Source organism: Anarrhichthys ocellatus, unplaced genomic scaffold, assembly GCF_004355925.1.
Source record: "Anarrhichthys ocellatus isolate YVR2014 unplaced genomic scaffold, GSC_Weel_1.0 scaffold105, whole genome shotgun sequence".
In the NCBI taxonomy this organism is placed as follows: domain Eukaryota; kingdom Metazoa; phylum Chordata; class Actinopteri; order Perciformes; family Anarhichadidae; genus Anarrhichthys; species Anarrhichthys ocellatus.
In genome coordinates, this window is record NW_022280135.1 from 582,210 (window position 1) to 601,895 (window position 19,686).

Consider the following 19,686-nt stretch of genomic DNA (forward strand, 5'->3'; position numbering starts at 1 on the left):
ACTTCCTCTCACGCTGTTCTCCTCCACTTCCTCTCACGCTGTTCTCCACTTCCTCTCACGCTGTTCTCTTCCACTCCTTCAAACTACTGGATTTATTCAAGTTTATCACCAAAACTACATTTTACAGATGACATGTGAACACATCATGATAACGTTATAATGTACCTTCAGCCAGTACTCATGTTCACTGAGCAGAGTCTGAAGGCATCATAATGTAACTGAAGTGAACCTCCGTTGGTTAGCCGTTAGCGGTGCTGCTAACGTTACTAGCTCTCCTCCTGTTGCTTTAAAGACTGATTGGTTGTTTACAATGAAACATGATCAGAGACTATAAATACTTACATCTCTCACTGCTGACACAGTTCTTCTTCTTCCTGTGTCTCAGAGGGTTCACCTGGACATCCAGGTGGGAGAACACGCCAACAACTACGCTGAGATCGCTGCCAAAGACAAGCTGACGGAGCTGCAGCTGAGAGTGAGACAGCTGGTGGAGCAGGTGGACCAGATCCAGAAGGAGCAGAACTACCAGAGGGTCAGTGTCTCTGGGTTTAAACAGAGTTCACACACATTCATCCGGTTTCTCTTTGTTTATTCTGAACAGACGCCGTCCTCCCGCTGGAGACTGAGGGAACATTTTGTCCTCCTCTAAAACTAATTTATCATTATAAAAAGTCAGGAACATTTCAAACTGTAGGAACACAGAACAAACACTTTCCCACAATGCAACAGGTCACAACAGGCTTTTCATTCGTCCGTGCTGGCGGTCATGTGACGTGTCCGTCTGTCCTCTCTCAGTACCGCGAGGAGCGTTTCCGTCTGACCAGCGAGAGCACCAACCAGCGGGTCCTCTGGTGGTCCATCGTCCAGACCCTCATCCTGGTGGCCATCGGCATCTGGCAGATGAGACACCTCAAGAGCTTCTTCGAGGCCAAGAAGCTGGTGTAGAGTGCGCGTGTGTGTGTGTGTGTGTGTGTGTGTGTGTGTGTGTGTGTGTGTGTGTGTGTGTGTGTGTGTGTGTGTGTGTGTGTTTGGTCTCTGCTGATTGGCGGCGGTCGCTGCTGCTGTCGGAGGATAAACTGCAGAGGAGACGGAGAGAGAAGCAGCTGAAAGGTTCGGCCTGAAAACGCCATCTTTGTTTTACTGTTGATGTTCTGTTTGTTTGTAACGAGCTCGTCACCTCTGCAGCAGACCGTCAGACCGTCGGGGGGGAAATGTGACAACTGTATTTATTACACAAAGAGCTTTTCATTCTGCTTTCTGTCCACGTCCATCAGGCCGATAGTCGTGTGTTTCTGTGGTTTATTTTTATTTTAAATGACTTCGTCTTCCTCCGTCTCCTGCCTCACTGTGATGAGGTCATGATGAGGTCATGATGTGTTACTGGCCACTAGAGATGTCGTTCAGCGTGTTTTCGATGACGTTAAACAAAAATGCAGAAATTATAATCTGGATTCATGTGTGTAAACTAAGTTTGTGAAACGTTTTCTTAAATGTGGAGATTCTGCAAACAAAAGTCAAATATTGACATCGAGGATGTTACGGCGCTGTTGTTGTTGTTGTCGTCTCTCGCTTCAACACAAACGATGGTCAACAAGCTGCACTCAACAACTAAACATCTTCAATTTCAGACTTTAAAGAGACAGCAGTGATGTTTAGAGGTGTTTGCATGAAGTTCTGCTCCAGTCAGAGGAGTAAAGTGATGTTCTGCTGTGGACGTATTTTAGACTCCTAAAAGAATCTGTATCAGTTTACATGAATACTTAATTTAGAACACTTTCACCTCTTTACTCTGCAGTCAGACAGACTGATGTTATCTATTCTCTCTTTAAACACACCAGACTCCATTCATAAAACAGTGATTTTAGCTCCACGCACTCATGAGTTGCTGCTCTACTGCTGCCTCCATCTGTTAGTGTGTTTGAGTTTGTTCACTAAAGTCTCTCATCAACACAAACACAGTATCCGATGCAGGCAGCAGTAGAGCAGCAACTGGTGTGTTCTGAGAGGTAGAATCAGTGCTTTATGGAGTCTGGTGTGTTTAAAGAGAGAATAGATAACGTAAGTCTGTCTGACAGCAGAGGAAAGAGGTGAAAGTGTTCTAAATGTAGTATATATCATTTTAGTTGTCTAAAATACATCCACATCAGTACATTACTTTACTCCCATGCTGGTACTCCTGTTTGTACTGTAGTAGTACACTGAGAAGTACCTCAAACAACCACACTTCTAATACATTACACTACTTTTACTGTAACGCTGGAATCTGGTTTAAAAACAGATGTAACTCTGAGCACATACAGCGTATAAAATGTCCTGTTGATGCATAACGGATGTGTTTATTGATGAGGTGGAGTTCTGTGACGACTCTCAGCTTTCAGATGAAGTTTGTCGATTCCTCTTTTTATTTCAGTGAAATCCAACAAAACGAGACTTCTGTTTTCTGTTTTTCACTGTGTGTCCAAGCTGAATGTACCTTCATGTACATCAGAGGGGATATTTACAATCTTCTGGTGTTGGATCATTTTAAAGGCTACTGTCGCTTTAAGAAAACAAAACAAACCGCGGTTCTTTAGACGTGGTTGAGATGCAGACGGGCTCGTTCATGAAGCTCTCGTACCTCCAGATTATTCTCTTATTCAGGTACAAAACAACAAAATCTCAAACTGTCGAAGTTTAGATCTAAACCCCCAAAATCATGAATCTGAATATTCATCTTCAACGTGAGACACGAGCAGCTAAAAGGTTTCAAATCCTCCTGAAGTTCAAAAGAACATTTAAAATCGTTCCTCAGCTGTCTGATTTAAAAAGAAGCTTTTGATAATTCCTCCTCAGTCCGTTGTTTCCTTCTTCACCTCTAAACATGTGGTTCCTTTTTATTTCTTCTTCTCTGGTGGTTTTGTGTTTGCTGGAATATTTGAGAAATGTTTTGGGTTAGAATTTGAATCGGTTTGTTTTTAGGCTGGAGGAGGAGCTTTGATTCAATCTTTTATTTTTGGAGAGATTCTGTCCTCGTGAGATCCGTCTCATTGCACTCAGAATAAAGTTTGTCACATTTGGTTTGAAGGACTGATGATTTCTTTTATTCTTGTAATATTTTCCACTGAAACAGTTTGTAAAAGTCACTTAAGGAGGTTTTTTATTGGCTGTACGTTGTATTATAAGTATAAAATATAGAAAGCAAAGAAATGAGACTGCAAAATAATGTAATAAAGTTTAAACTAAAATAATTATGACTGTTTCCTAAAATAAAACTGTTGCTTTTTAAATGAAACAAAAAATGAAAGTACTCATTCAGAAGAATATATATATTGTATTATAATTATTGATATAATGTGTTTATCACTTTAAGGTTGCAGCAGGTAAAGATGGAGCTCGTTGTATTCACTTTATTTACTGCTGCTAGTTTAATATAGAGTATTACTTCATCATTTATTGGTTGATTATATTTAGTTTTAAACATCTGAATATGTAAAGTAAGTTATCCTATAAATGTAGTGCAGGAAAAAGTACAATATATTCCTCTGTGATATCGTGGAAAGTAGAAATACTAAGTAAAGTACAAGCACCTCCAAATTCAACTTAAGTACAGTACTTGAGTAAAAGTACTCAGTAAAACATCTGAGTACTTTACACAGTACACCGTTTCCTTTACTGGTGTAGTGTTCCTTTAATGGTGGAACCTTTGCTATTAATGAGTTTGACTCCAGCAGTAGAGAGGATTTATTTTTTTAAATACTACAATCAATATTCAGAATTCATCTAATGAGGATGTGTGTTTATTTGTTGTGGGTCCCACGTTTGAGTTGATGGCTTTGAAGAGTGGAAGAAATAATGTAAATATGAGTAAGTCAGAAGTGGTGATTATGGGACAATTGAAAAAGATGTGGCAGAACAAATGGAATAAAGGGACTAAAAGGAAATCTATATATTTTAAATAAACCATTTGTTGGGAGGATCTAGTGGAAGAAAAAGGAAACAAGATTATAACAAGACTAATGAATAGTCAAGTTGGTCTTAACAGTTCTCTCTATGTTATTGGAAAGCATAATACTTGTTTTAAGTAGAAGAAACTGAAACCATGTTTTATTGGGTTGTCGGAAGTAGAAACGGAGAATAAGCGAGAAGATGGAACCTTTGTTGAGTAGCAGCCGGCACTGTTTCCATTCGGACTCCTAAACAGGTCGGACAACAATCCAATCGCAGAATCTTTCCATCGTGAAATTACCGTTAAATATTCATCCGGTCGGGCTTTTTGTTATAGTGTTAATTGAACATTTCCCCGCTGAATTCAAACGTTAACGGACACTCGGTAACAGATAAACCGGAAGTTGAACCCGGAGCGTCGTGGTGTGTGCACCGCTACATGCTACATGCTACATGCTACGTGTACAGTTTTACTGTTAGCTATGTTAGCAGCTAACTGTTAGCTATGCAATGCTAACAGGACCAACCGGTTGCAAAATATGGATTATTACTGAATAAATTTGACTCTTAATGAAGCAAATGTTGACAGGCCGTGGAAGAAGAGTGGCGGGAGGGTTTGTGTGGAGTTAGCTTCGTGTCAATCACACAAGAGAAGAAGAAGAAGAAGAAGAAGAAGAGGATGAAAGAATAATCTGAGAGAAACTTCTGTTTTTGAGAAGTTTGAGCCTCTGTTGTTGTATTTTGTAATCAAACTGGACAGAAGTGATGTTTTAAAGATGATGTACTCATCCAGAAGAAAACCCGTCCTCTACTTCAAAGAGGAGAGAAGGTAAGATGGATGTTTAGTTATTTATTATTTCATGTATTGGTATTTTATTCAATCTTAGAAGTACATCATGTTCACTGTATTCTTGTTAATTCACAGTAATAGCCCCAGAGGTTGAAGAAATATTATCTCATATATAAAATATTTAAAAAGAAAACACACACTGTGAATATACTTCACTAAAAGTAGAATTATGAATCAGAAAAATGTACTTAATTTATGAATATATTAATATGAAGTGGGACATTCTGCATCATGAGTACTTTCACTTTTGGTACTTGGAATATTTTGATGCCAATGTTTTTATACTTTTACTTGAATAAGTGTTTGAATGCAGGACTTTTACTTCAGGAATATATCTACACTTTAGTATCACTATTTGTACTTAAAGTTACTGTTTAGTACCGATGACTATATGAGTACATACTGTTACACCAGTAAACCAGTAACAAGTATATGTACCTCTGAGATGTAGTACAGTAAAAAGTATATGTACCTCTGAGATGTAGTACAGTAAAAAGTATATGTAGTACAGTAGAAAGTACAATATGTACCATGCGAGGAGAGAGGAACGAGGAAATATGTCTTAAGAGACATGAGACGTCCTTTCCTCAGCTGCGTCAGGTGAAGCAACGTCTGTTTCTGATGACGGAGGATCAGCTGATCACAGCTGGATCAGCTGATCACAGCTGGATCAGCTGATCACAGCTGATCAGCTGTCATTCGGCTTTAACAGCTGGAGAGACTTTTGATAAGTTAGCGTGTGTTCACATGATCACTGTACTTAATAACAGTAACTAATAATACTAATAACGACACACAGTAATCACCACTGTAGAGGTGTTTCTCTCTGTAGTCTGTTAAACTGTGTCCTGTGTTCTGTTTATAAGCACAGGATCCATTTCTACCGGCGGAATGCGATCGTCTTATTTATGAATTATTTGCGTCTGTACGTTTTGAAATTCAGATTGTGACGTCATTATTAAATAACCCAGAATATGATTATTGTTTCTCTTAAATGATAAAAGTCATCAAACCCGACAATCAGGAATGAACAGCCTCACGTGACTGAATGAAATGATGATCCATGATGTAAAAAGTGTTTCGTCTGTCAGCTCTCTCTCTCTCTCTCTCTCTATATATCTATATCTATATATATATCTATATATATCTATATCTATCTATCGATCGATCGATACAATAATAAAAGTTATTGAGGGAAACATCAGATTATGAAAACACAAATCTTTCTAATAAATGTAGAAAGTTGTTTGTGGTCCTTTTGTTGTTCAGTCTACAATGAACATTTATTTAAACCAGATGTTGAATCAGAAACGAATCAAATATAAAGCTCGAGTTTAATCTGTGATCTGTCTTCACTGTTTACATGTTGAACAAAATCTCATCAGTCCGATCGGCTGCAGCGTCCAATCACATGACAGATGAACAATGAGGGGGCGTGTCGGCCGTAAAAACACTTCCTGGAAGTTTGTTCTCGTGGGTCCTCGCTCATGGCTCCTCAGAGATCCCTCCTCCATCCTTGCTCCTCAGAGCAGAAATAAGAGCTTTGGGACGGCCGTCAATATGGCGGCGAGAACAACTTCCGGTTGTCCGAAGTTCGAACCGGAAGTTGAGGAAATGACAATTAACAATTGTACCCTTAGGGTACGTCTCAAGTCTCTGGCCAAATCCCAATGTCCCCCTTACGGACTCACGGACTTTGAGGCGCGCTCCCGCGAAGTCCGTGAGGGTTTAGGGCTGTCCCACTGTCAAATCGTCAAGTGTTTGAGGCTCTCTTGCAGACATTTTGAGCCCTTTATGAACCCTTTCCGTAAGTCAGCATGGTATGCTGATTTAGCCTAAGGGAATTACCCACAAATCATTGCAATGTGACGTTAAACACTGGGTAACCAGTGGACGCATGTAGACGTAAAAAAAAAAGAAGGTAAACAAAGAGGATGGATCACGTGTGTTCAGCCTGTCTTATTACATTTACTCAGAAATATTAAGGGTTAAAGATGGAACAAAAAATAAACATGAAATCAGAAGATATTTATTTATTTATTCATCAAATATTTGATTTTGTCATTGAAGCCGTTTTGACAAAAACGAGTAAATAGATTATATGAAGTTACTTCTCATCTTGTGAGGAAAGAGCCTGAAGACTTTCAAACCAGGGAGTACAAAGTATAAAATAAATACACACAATTATGCATCATATTTATTGTCATTTTCATGGTAACGTGATATATGTTGCAGCAAAGTGCTGTCCCGTTCCTATTTGCACCATCTCAAGCCCTCACAGCCTCTCACACTCACCACTCACCAGGTGACGTCAGTAAGACTTGAGGGTTCAGGGTTTGAGGGTTTAGGGGGGACATTGGGATTTGGCCTCTTATTTGTCATTTCTTCGATTCCGGTTTCAAGAGAGGATCGCTTGAACCGGAAGTTGAAACCGGAAGCGATCCTCGCGATTCTACCCCAAGACCCGTTTGAGAGGAGAACTTTGAGGAGAACCTTCAGGCCAAAGAGCTGATATCACATCAGCCTGACCTCACAATCAGACAGCAGACTAGCGGGAAAGGGAAGCAGTACATGAAGCTTCTCCACTAGCTGAACACCAGACAGGTTTGGCTAGCTGGATGACGTCATGCTAATAACGTATTTAGCTTTTTAAAACAACGGGGACAGATCCAGCACGGACAGTTAGGGAGTGAGGGACATGAAGCACCTGCTGAGACATGATGTATAGTTATAAATACATCATTATATATGTGTGTGTGTGTGTGTGTGTGTGTGTGTGTGTTTTATATTATACAGAATATTATTATTTATTTGCATTAAATCATTCTGGGATGTTTGCTGAAATTGATTGGATGTGGCACAGCCCTACCTACAACATGTTCCACGCCGATCCCGGGTGGTCCTTCTGTGTGGAGTTTGCACGTTCTCCCCGTGGCAGCGTGGGTTCCCTCCGGGTTCTCCGGCTTCCTCCCACAGTCCAAAGACATGCAGCTTAGGTTATTTGGTGACTCGAAATTGCCCGTAGGTGTGAATGTGAGCGTGAATGTTTGTCTGCCTCTACATGTGCCCTGCGCTGAACTGGCGACCTGTCCAGGGTGTACGCTGCCTTCGCCCGATGTCAGCTGGGATCGGCTCCAGCGCCCCGCGACCCTGAACAGGATAAGCGGTTTGGATAATGGATGGATGGATATATATATATATATATATATATATATATATATATATATATATATATCTTATCTTACCTCTTATTTTGAAATCCAGACCTGGTCAGTGTTGTAGTTGTTTCCTGTATTTAAAGATTCCTGTAGTGTTTCAGCAGCTGCCTGAAGCTCCGCCTCCCTCCTGTGTGTCTCCAGGTTCCTCTCTGGTAGATGTACGATCTACAAGCTGTTCGGTCTGTGCATGGTGCTGCTGCTCGTCTCTCTGCTGTGGCTTCAGCTCAGCTGTTCCGGTGAGATGTCCACCCCCCTGCACGGAGACCGACGCCCCCCCCAACAACAACAACAGCAGCAGCAGCAGCCGCCCTGCCCCCCCGCCGTCGATCAGGCGTCTTTAGCGGACGACCCGTCCTGGGGTCCTCACAGACTGGCCCTCATCATCCCCTTCAGGGAACGATTCGACGAGCTGATGGTGTTTGTTCCCTTTATGCACACGTTCCTCAACAAGAAGAAGATCAGACACAAGATCATCGTCATCAACCAGGTGGATCACTACAGGTGAGGAGGGGGGGAGAAGAGCTGTCTCTCTCTCTCTCTCTCTCTCTCTCTATCTCTCTCTCTCTCTCTCTCTCTCTCAACTGAGACTGTGACTCTGGGTTCAGGTTTAACCGGGCATCCCTGATCAACGTGGGCTACCTGGAGAGCGGTAACGACACGGACTACCTGGCGATGCACGACGTGGACCTGCTGCCCCTGAACGAGGCGCTGGACTACGGGTTCCCCATGGAGGGTCCGTTCCACGTGGCCTCGCCCGAGCTGCATCCGCTGTACCACTACAAGACCTACGTGGGGGGGATCCTGCTGCTCACCAAGAAGCACTACCACGCGGTACGGAGCGGCTTCTTCTGTGGTTTCTTTAAACAATGTGAGGGGTCGGAGGTCAGAGGGACTCACAGAAACCTCCTGCTGTCTGCTCTGTGTCTTCATATTTCACTGGAAACAACATACAGAGTGATAATATCAAACTACTGTTACTGAACGGGGTTATTTTAGTCCTGTTCGATTGCAGGAACTTAACTAAATGTTAAGATATGTTAATGGAGCTAGGCAATATATCGACATCAACTTACATTTTGGATATTTTAATATGACATAAGTTCTTTGAGCTCCAGTTCTTGTTCATAATATTGTTCCATAATCAATCCCAGAAACACGAAGCCTCTCTTTAGTCTTTTTAGTGATGTTTATCTTGAAGATGCCGGTTTGTGGTTGAAGTTCCTGAAGTTAAAAATACCCGACAGTCGTTTCACATCACGTTGATGTGATGATTCAGACTGTCCACCAGGTGGAGCTGTTTCACCCGTTTACGCTGGACTCTACTCAGCAGAAACCTCACAGTTCAGGACAAGTCTTCTTCGTCACATCTTCTCTGAAGCAGACAAATAAAATGCTTTATGTTTTTGTTTTTCAGTGTAACGGGATGTCGAACCGGTTCTGGGGTTGGGGCCGAGAGGACGACGAGTTCTACAGAAGACTGAGGAAAGCTGAGTTACAGGTACATGTTGGACCATGTTGGACCACGTCAGACCATGTTAGACCACGTCAGACCACGTCAGACCACGTCAGACCATGTCGCACCATGTGAGACCATGTCGGACCATGTCGGACCATGTCGGACCATGTCGGACCACGTCAGACCATGTTAGACCATGTCAGACCATGTTAGACCATGTCAGACCACGTCTTACATTCTTTCTGTGTTTATTTTCTCTGCAGCTCTTCAGACCGAGTGGAATCACGACAGGATATAAAACCTTCCTCCACATCCACGACTCGGCCTGGAGGAAGAGAGACCAGAAGAGGGTCGCCGCCCAGAAACAGGTACAAGAGTTCACCTGTTAGAGGGAACCAATCAGAAGGTCCCTCTGAGTCCCAGCCGATATCTTTTATAAACATCTAATTCATATACAACAGCTGCGGTCGATGCTATGGCGCTCTTAGTCGATTCGGTCTCAGACGACTAAGACTTCTTCAGTAAACACCAGAGTACCTTCTTTACACAGAACGTGAGTCAACTCAATGATCCTCATCAGGTGAAAACCTCACATCTCCTCATTCTGGTTTTCTGCTCACATTTTTATTCAAAATGCTTTGAAAAGGTTCCGTGAACCAGAGACAGACGTGTGACGTGTGTCTGCAGGTGCTGTGCTAAGCTAAGCTAATCTAAGCTAAGCTAAGCAACGACCAGTAGATTCTGTCTGCTCCGCTAGTTATTACAGGAAAGACCCGGAGCTTTGACCGTCACTGTGAGGTCGCTAAGCTAAGCTAACCTTAGACAGAAACCGCAAACTGAGGAACCACTCAAGTGGAACTTTTTTTGGTTTCTACACTTATAAATAAAACAACAATCACAATAAATCCAGGTCACTTCCTGCAGCCTGCAAAGAGGACTCTCTTTATATATTATACATAATCACAGCTGCTGTTTGAGCGGCTAAGACGCCGTCCGTCTGCACTAAACGTCCACAGGAGAGGAGGTCTTCGTGTTGCGTTCACTGACACACAAGTCTTGTTGGAATTAGCAGCTTCAGACTCAGGAACAGTTCCTTTAGCTCTGACAAAGCAACGAAACAACCAATAAATAATCAATGGAAAGCTCCTCTTGTTAAACACAACACACCCTCCATTGTCACCTTCCCTCCTTCCCTCCTCCTTCCTCCCTGCAGGAGCAGTTTAAGGTGGACCAGGAGGGGGGTCTGACTAACCTCCGTTACCAGGTGGAGTCCAGACAGGAAGTGACCATCAGCGGGGCTCCGTGCACCGTCATCAACACCAAGCTGGAGTGTGACCAGGACCACACGCCCTGGTGTCTGCTGGCGTAGAGGACGTACACACACACCCCCCCACCCCCCCAACAGGTTTCAGGTCTGGAGTCGTGTTCGCTCACCTGGAGGCTTTGATCCGTTTAACGCTGGTCGTGTTTCTACAAACCAAATGAGGCTGTGAAAACAAACAAATGGTACGAACATTGAATGATTTACTCCAGGACACACAGTGGAGCTCGATATCCTCACCGTCGGGTACATCTCAACTATTTAAACTGCTGCTTTGTCTTTTTAAAGCCAGCTGAAGATTTTTCGGTGGATTAAAAACCTCCCGATGAGAAGACTGAACCAAGATTAACTCAAACACACGAGCTTGGCTGTTTTAACGCATTTATTTTGGCGGGGCACTTTGGTTCCTGCTGGCGTTGTTGTTGTTTTTAACTGTGATTGTGCAGAAGGAGCCGAGATGTTCAGATACGTCTCAGAGGGTTCGTGTTCTCTGTTCTGATCCACGTTGGAGAAGAAGTGACGACTAACGGAGGAAGAATCTCAACACTGTTCATTTCCTGCTGTTCACATGAGGCTCTACGTTTACTCTGACAAAGAAAGAAACAAGTTCATGTTTTGTGTTTTTTTTGCAGAACGTGTCTCTTGAACTGATCACAACAGAAATAAATAAGAGACTTTTTCTCATAATTAATGAGAAATCTGGATTTTCTTAACTACGACCAAACGTCCCCAAATGTGTTTCCTGTTCTCTTCAAAGTAAACTGAGCTGAACTGAAGACACAATTATTTATATATTTCAATCCAACATCACCTCGAGAAGGAGCTGAAGCTTCACTCGTAGAGCGACGGCCTGCAGGATTAATCATCATCATCATCATCCTCATTATGGGTTCATCAATCAGATGATTTCATTGATCAGAGGTTAGAGAGACGGCAGAGATGTTCATACGTGTGTTTGTATGAAGTTCTTCTCCAGCCAGAGGAGCAAAGTGATGTTCTGCTGCGGTCGGAGTTTAAATGAACGCTTTGTTTAGAACGTCTTCACCTCTTTACTCTGCTGTCAGACGGACCTTTGATTCATCCATCGTCTCTTTGAACACACCAGACTCCATCACTCCATTCACAGATAACTGCTGTCAGAGAAGTGTCGTCTCCATTTGACCAACAGATCATTTCCTGCTTTCACTGTAAGAGAGGGTTTAAGAGAAGCAAGGTGATGATGATGACGATGATGACGTGATGATGATGATGGTGATGATGATGGTGGTGATGATGGTGATGATGATGATGATGATGATGACGACTGTCCTACATTTGTATTGGTCGACGCGCTGAGTGACCTCAGACAGAAACCAGATGAGATTCGATGTATTTATTTGGGAGAAATATTATTTTAATGTATTTTTGTTACATTATTTGCTTAAAAACGTTTATTTTTGTTTTATTTTCTTTTTATAATTGAACTGATCTCGAAACCACGAGATTCATACTTTATTCTCTCATTTCAGCACGATTTCTGTTGAACTCTCAAGACATAATAATTTAGATTAATATCATTAAATTCTGTCAAATTAAATCTGAAAATATAAAAGCTAAAGTCTGGAGTTTAAAGTACGTTTGTCATAACTCTTTAAAATGTTATTATTATTATTTCAAATGAACGTCCTTATCTGCTCACTTCCTGTTGAGTAGAGAGTTAAAAGTCACTTCTTTCATAATTGTGTTTTGATGAGCGATATTTCTCTTGTGAATTTAAATATTGCAGAAATTTCCATCCTGAGGAAAAGCTGCAACGTGTTTTATATAATTTATCAGTATTTTTACCTTTTTAAAATGCAGAATTTGTCTCGTTTAACGACACAAAACAGCATCAGAGTCACTGAAAAGTCCCTTTGAGTTCCTCTGGACCTGTGACCCTGCAGAGGTCCTGGTTCAGTCTCTTGTCTTTAGTTTTTATATTCAGAGGTCGGCTGACTGTTGTGTGCCGGTTGGCCTCCGGAGGGCGCTCTGAGGTTCCACGTGATGTCATAGTTGTATGTTACAGAGACAAGCGGTACCATGTATTTGTACAATATTAAGTATTTATAAAAACCTGAGTTTACAAAACAAATACAAAAGGCTCGTTTGCTTCTTGTTCTATTTCCTGTGCTGGATCGTATTTAAAGCTGCGGAGCGGAGCGTGTGTCTCCCCCTCTGGCAGAGAGAGGAATTACACAAACATCCTCCTGCAGAGCCCCAGAGGTTTAAACTGCCTCTGCAGGAGGATACAAACAAACAATGGATTCTTCATATCAAACATTTGGGTCCACAAGTGTTACCAATTTTTAAAAACATGGAGGCTCCACGTGTTTATATATTAAACTATTCACATGTTTCAGCCTCTCCTTTCCTCTCTCCTCTATCCTCTCCCCTCTCCTCTCTCCTCTCCTCTCCCCTCTCCTCTGTTTCCGTTTCCGGTTGCGTGTGAGTGGTGGACGTGAGAGTGGCGCGCAGGTTTGATTGTACTTTCACTGCTTTGGGTTTTGTTCCTCTGTTCTTCTGTCTCTGCGCATGATCAGGTAAGATACTAAGCAGTGTATTTATCGGTAGAACGTGTGATTAGTGGTGTTTGGCGTTGTTCGGGAGGATGGCGTCCTCCGAGACGCCACGCCCGTCAATCCGGCAGGAGTCCGGGTAGTTCCACCGGATAGCAGCGTGTCAGTAGAGGAGGTGCTGCTGGCTGTGGAGAGCAGGTGGGACATGACAAACTCTCCTTTGCATCTCGCATGAATAAAGCTGTGGTTGTGTTCGTGGCGAGCGAGGCTTATGTCCACAAGCTGATAGAGAGCGGCGTGTTCATCAGGGACAGCTTCGTGCAGGTCTCTCCGCTCTCAGTGCCCTCTACGCGGATCACCGTGTCCGGTGTTCCGCCGTTTATACCGAACGAGCTGTTAGAAAATGAGCTGCGCAGGTTTGGAAAGTTTGCCAGCGGATTTAAAACAGTCAGTTTGGGGTGTAAGGATCCCAAACTGAAGCACGTGCTGTCTCTTAGGCGGCAGGTCTTCATGTTCCTGGAGTCACCTACACAAACACTGGAGGTGTCCTTCAGGGTTAAACACGGGGAGGGTTCATACATGGTGTACGCTAGCTCGGGACAGATCAAATGCTTTGAGTGTGGAGATGTAGGACACAAACGATTCACGTGTCCGCACAAGCGGCAGAGAGGCGCGGAGGCGGAGCCGGCTGCGGAGCCTGCGGCTGCGGCCGCGGTCGCGCCGGCGGCGGCTGTTGCCGGTGCGGTCGGCGGCGTTTCTTCGTCTTCTGCTGATAACAATAATGTCGATAAGGAGGATCAGGGCCAGTCTTACAACCAGCAGGCTTCTGTGGTGGCGCAGAACCTCACTACATCTGGTACCGAAGCACCACCACAGTCGGTAGAAGTCTGTGAAGAGGCAGCTACAGGTTCAGCAGGTGGAGATCTCACCATAGCCTTAGATGAAGCACAGAGTGTAGGGTCTGTGTCCAACAGCCAGCTGTCTTGTGAAGGAGAGGACATGGAGTATGAGAGTGAATCAGATGTTGCATTTAATTCTGAAACGTGCATTAAAAGCACTGATCTGTATTCACTAGAGGAAATAAACTCTTTTTTGGATGTAACTTACAATAGATCTGCAAAAGTGAGTGATTATTTCCCTGACATTGAGAAGTTCATACGATCTGTTGGGGTGGTGCAGAGAAAGGTGGGTTTGGACCTTCTAGATGGAAAAAAGCGCTTCCGCCTAAAGAAACACATCACAACCTTGAGGAAAGTAAGGAAAAGTGGAAGAGTTCAGAAAACTAAGACAGTTTAACATGATCATGTGTCACACGGGGGTTTCCACTTTCCACTGCTTACTTATCTTGTCTTACCTCCTTCCATCCTCTGACCTTTCTATGCAGAGCTTCAATTTAGGGTCTTTAAACATCAATGGTGGGCGGGACGGGCATAAAAGAGCATTAATACAGGAGGTTGTAAATCAAAAAATGTTGGACATCCTCTTTTTGCAAGAAACTCACACCATTCCAACAGATGAAGTAGACTGGGGTTTATGGTGGGAGGGCTCATGCACCCTGAGCCACGGCACCAATCTTAGTGCCGGGGTAACCGTGCTGTTTAGAACAGCAGCTAACGCAACCGTCCTGTCTGTCACTGAGGTGGTGAAGGGTCGTTTGCTGATGGTGAGGGCAGAGATAGAGAGCTCGCTTTACTGCTTCGTGAACATATATGCACCGAATCAGGGGCCAGAAAGAGCACGCTTCTTCACTACGCTGCAAAACGAACTGCAGAGCTGCCATCAGGAGCAACTGATCATCGGAGGGGATTTTAACTGTACTCTAGACTTCACCATAGACCGGAACAGTGAGGAACCACACCCACAGTCAGCTCAGAGTCTCCACAACGTCATCACACACTTAGATCTGTTGGACACGTGGAGAATAAAACACCCATTAGACAGACAGTACACATGAGTTAGAGTCAGCAACGACAGGATCAGTGCAGCCAGGCTGGACAGAATTTACATCTCTCGCAGTCTCAGTTCCAGACTGAAGAACAGCACAATCAGTCCAGTTGGGTTCACCGATCACCACCTCGTCAGTTTAGGTTTGATAACCTCACCAGGTGAAAGGGTTAGCTCCTACTGGCATTTTAATAATAAACTTCTACAGGACAGCACTTTTTGTCAGAGCTTTGGGGTTCTTTGGCAGCAGTGGAAAACTGAAAAAGTTCGTTTCAGTTCTCTGAAACAGTGGTGGGAGGTCGGAAAAGCGCAGATCCGTGTGTTCTGCCAGCAGTACACCTCAAACGCCACCGCTATAATCAAGTCTGCTGTTAAAGACCTTGAAGCCAACATAAAGATCATTGAGGAGGGCTTCCAGAGAGACCCAGATCCCGGTGTGGGCCAGCTGCTGAAGGAGAGGAGGTTGGAGTTGAGCTCCTTCCTGCAAGAGAGAGTGAAAGGAGCTCTGGTCAGGTCCCGTTTCCTCCAGTTGAAGGACATGGATGCCCCAAGCTCGTTTTTCTTCAACCTGGAGAGATCGGTGGCGCAGAGGAAGCGGATGACCTGTCTGAAGCTCCCAGGAGGCAGGATAACCACTGACCAGAGGGAGATGAGGACCCATGCCATGGGCTTCTACGCTGCTCTTTTTGGGGAAGAGCAATCCTGTACGGAGAGCAGTAGGGAGCTCCTGGAGGGTCTTCCCCAGCTCAGTCCAGCAGAGAGGGCTATGCTGGACGGAGAGCTGACACTGGAGGAGCTGACGGTTGCAGTGAACCAGATGGCTTCAGGAAAGACTCCGGGAATCGACGGTCTCTCTCAATCGACGGATTTCTTTAAGAAATTCTGGAACATTATCGGTTCTGACTTACACTCTGTTTTGTTGGAATGTTTTAAAACAGGATCACTTCCTGTTTCATGCCAGCGGGCGGTACTCTCCCTGCTGCCCAAGAAGGGCGACTTGGCCCTTCTTAAGAACTGGAGACCAGTGGCCCTTCTTTGCACAGACTATAAGGTGCTTTCCAGAGCCTTATCCAACAGACTAAGAGACTACCTGGAAGTGGTTGTAAATAGTGACCAAACGTACTGTATCCCAGATAGAACAGTTATGGACAATATTTTTCTCATCCGTGATGTGCTTGATGTGTGTAAATTCCACGATGTCGATGTAGGTATTGTCTCACTAGACCAGGAGAAGGCTTTCGACAGGGTGGGTCACGCATATCTGTTTTCTGCACTCAGGGCTTTTGGGCTTGGTGATGGGTTCTTGGCTTGGGTGGGTTTGCTGTACAGTGGTGCTGAATGTATGGTCAAAATGGGAGCTGGCCTGAGTCGACCGATCCCTGTACAGCGAGGGATAAGGCAGGGTTGTCCTATCTCAGGGCAACTATACAGCCTCGCTTTTGAGCCTCTGTTGTGCAGGCTGAGAAGTCGGCTCAGTGGTCTGTCACTGCCTGGGTCCTCCAGTCTTTGTAGTCCCCTCGCTGTGTCTGCGTATGCTGATGATGTAAACATCTTCATCAGGGACCAGGGAGATGTTCTATGTCTGCAGGATGCTTTGTCTCTTTATGAGAGGGCTTCATCTGCACGGGTGAACTGGGAAAAATCTGAAGCCTTATTGGTGGGACAGTGGAGACATCAGACGGTGCCTCATCTGCCTGGAGGTCTTCAGTGGGGAAAAGAAGGTCTAAAAGTGCTGGGTGTGTTTTTGGGCTCTGAGGTTTTTGAGAAAAAGAACTGGGAGGGAGTTAAGGAGAAGGTGTGTGCTCGGTTCTCTAGGTGGAGATGGTTACTACCCCAGTTGTCATATAAGGGAAGAGTTCTGGTTGCTAATAATTTGGTTGCCTCGACTCTGTGGCACAGACTCATCGCTCTGACGCCACCTGGAGGCCTCATAGCAGAGATACAGAGGTCTGTCGTGGACTTCTTCTGGTCCGGCCGGCACTGGGTTCGTGCAGCAGCTCTCTATCTGCCTGTGGCAGAGGGGGGGCAAGGTCTCATCGATATCCAGTCCAGGATCGCCTCTTTCAGACTCCGGACTGCACAGAAGCTGCTCTATGGCTGTGGCCCCAGCTGGATGGACACGGCTCGACTGCTGCTGAGGAGAGCTGGGCGGTTGGGATATGATAAGCAGCTCTTTCTCCTACAACCTGAGGAAGTGGACTTGGCCGAGCTGACGCCGTTCTACGGCTCTGTTCTGCAGGCGTGGCAGATTTTTAACATTTCACGTAAAGCTGATGAGACTCCGGGCGTGTGGCTGCTGGAGGAACCTTTGTTCTTCAACAGCTTCATTAGAACCCAAACGCTGCGGTCTGCCAGCCTGAGAACTCGTCTGAGAGAAGCCGGCTGCACTAAACTGGGACATTTGGTGAAGATGTCATTAACAGCAACATCTATGGTCACCTTCAGGCAGAACACTAACATCACGTCTGTCAGGTTGACCAATAGAATAGTGGAGGAGGTCTGTGCCGCCCTGCCACAACGCCTGAGAGCAGTTGCAGGAAACTGTACTCTGTCTGACCAATGGGATGAAGAGAGTGAGTACACCCTCCCCACTCTGCTCATTGCCCCAGCGGTGGGGGACTGGCAGGGGGGAGGAAACAAGCTGCTGACGTTCACAACCCCTCACCTGGACAAGTTTCAGGCAGCAGAGAAAAAAGCTATCTATGAAATCTGTGTAAAGGTTGTGAACCTCCGCTCTCTGGCAGGGTTGACAGAGTCGAGGTGGAACGAGTTCTTTGGCCCAGGTTCTTCCCCGAGAGGCAGCTGGAGGTGCATGTACAAGCTGCCCGTTGAAAAACGGACAGCAGACCTCCAGTGGAGGGTTGTACATGGAGCTATAGCCACCAACAGATACCGGGCACACCTGGATCCACAAATTGGGGAGAAGTGTTATTTCTGCGGTCAGACTGAGACCCTGGAACACTTGTTTGTTCAGTGTCCTCGGCTCTCAGCACTCTTTGAACGGTTAAAAAGATGGTTTCAGGGTCTTGGAGAGGTTTTTTCTTTTATGTTGTTCATCTTCGGTCCAAAATACTGCTCAAAAAAGAAGGCTGTCCACACAATGGTGAACTTTTTATCTGGTTCTGCCAAGTTGGCCGTCTGGTTGACACGGAAGAATCGGCTCGGGGTGCCGGTAGTGAGGATCCGGTGAAAGTTCTGGAGGGACTGTTGAAAGCCCGACTCAGGGTGGAACACACCTACTACCAGACAGTGGACGATTTACAGGCTTTCAGGGACAGATGGACTACTGGGAGCATTTTATGCTCAGTGGGTGCTGGTGGAGAGCTGGTGGTGAACTTCTGAACATATTGATCATTGAAATTGATTGTTTATTTGTTCTTTGGTGCTTTATTTTTTGGTTATTTGTTTTTATTTATTGATTTTCTGATTATTAAGTGATGATTTAGAGTGTTTCTGTTTTTCACTGCAATAGTGAAATAAAGGGATTTTAAAAACCAAACCTCTCTCCTCTCCTCTCTGCTCTCCTCTCTCCTCTCCTCTCTGCTCTCCTCTCTCCCCTCCTCTCTCCTCTCTGCTCTCCTCTCTGCTCTCCTCTCCTCTCTCCGCTCTCCTCTCTGCTCTCCTCTCTGCTCTCCTCTCTCCTCTGCTCTCTTCTCTCCTCTCCTCTCCTCTCTCCTCTCCTCTCTCCTCTCCGCTCTCTGCTCTCCTCTCCTCTCTGCTCTCCTCTCCGCTCTCTGCTCTCCTCTCCTCTCTGCTCTCCTCTCTCCTCTCTGCTCTCCTCTCCTCTCTGCTCTCCTCTCTCCTCTCTCCCCTCCTCTCTGCTCTCCTCTCTGCTCTCCTCTCCTCTCTCCGCTCTCCTCTCTGTGTTCACTTCCTGTAGTTCAGTCAGAGTGTCTCCTCCTTGTCACATGACTGTTGGTCTCAGATGAATCAATCATGACGTCATAGTTTCACACTTTAATGTTTCTACACATTGTGGTTAAAGTGAACTCTTCATTAGAGGAGACATTTATAATAACAACATGAAGATTGTGATAGAAGTGATCGTTACACATGATGTGTTCAAGGACCGTTGTAAAGATACAAATCTGATGATTAATATGTTTTTGTACAGCTTCTTGTTGTGATAAACGGTGTTGTTTTTGCGATTGTTTCAAGAAAACAATCGCAAAGCGTTTATTGGACGCATAATTATTATTTTGCACAACAAATGACTGTCAAACAGCTTCAGCTTGATTGACAGTTGTTTGGTTTGTTCTCAGTCATCTTAAATAAATAAATCCATAAATAAATAGATAAATACTGAAACATTTCTACTGTTGTTCATATCACTCAGCTGGAGGCCAGATCACAGCCACACGTTTCTGTTTCATACCCGTCACTTCTCAGGTGGTGTGTGTGTGTGTGTGTGTGTGTGTGTGTGTGTGTGTGTGTGTGTG

The 19,686-nt window shown here is 44.5% G+C and overlaps 2 protein-coding genes across 2 annotated transcripts in view; both read left to right on the plus strand.

The window, feature by feature from the left end:
* tmed9 (transmembrane p24 trafficking protein 9) overlaps window positions 1–2,078 on the plus strand; it is a 3,614-nt gene extending 1,536 nt beyond the window's left edge. Inside the window, exons 4-5 of the mRNA XM_031876179.1 lie at window positions 386–532; window positions 796–2,078. Coding sequence (XP_031732039.1) covers window positions 386–532; window positions 796–945 — 297 coding nt within the window. The 3' untranslated portion in view covers window positions 946–2,078. The remainder of the gene's footprint in view (window positions 1–385; window positions 533–795) is intronic.
* Window positions 2,079–4,371: 2,293 nt separating this feature from the next.
* On the plus strand, window positions 4,372–16,826 carry b4galt7 (xylosylprotein beta 1,4-galactosyltransferase, polypeptide 7 (galactosyltransferase I)). Its single transcript, XM_031876189.1, has 6 exons — window positions 4,372–4,753; window positions 8,134–8,493; window positions 8,598–8,823; window positions 9,407–9,490; window positions 9,712–9,816; window positions 10,662–16,826. The coding sequence occupies exons 1-6, from the start codon at window positions 4,701–4,703 to the stop codon at window positions 10,815–10,817; spliced, it is 984 nt and encodes a 327-aa protein (XP_031732049.1). The 5' UTR covers window positions 4,372–4,700; the 3' UTR covers window positions 10,818–16,826.
* Window positions 16,827–19,686: the final 2,860 nt, after the last annotated feature.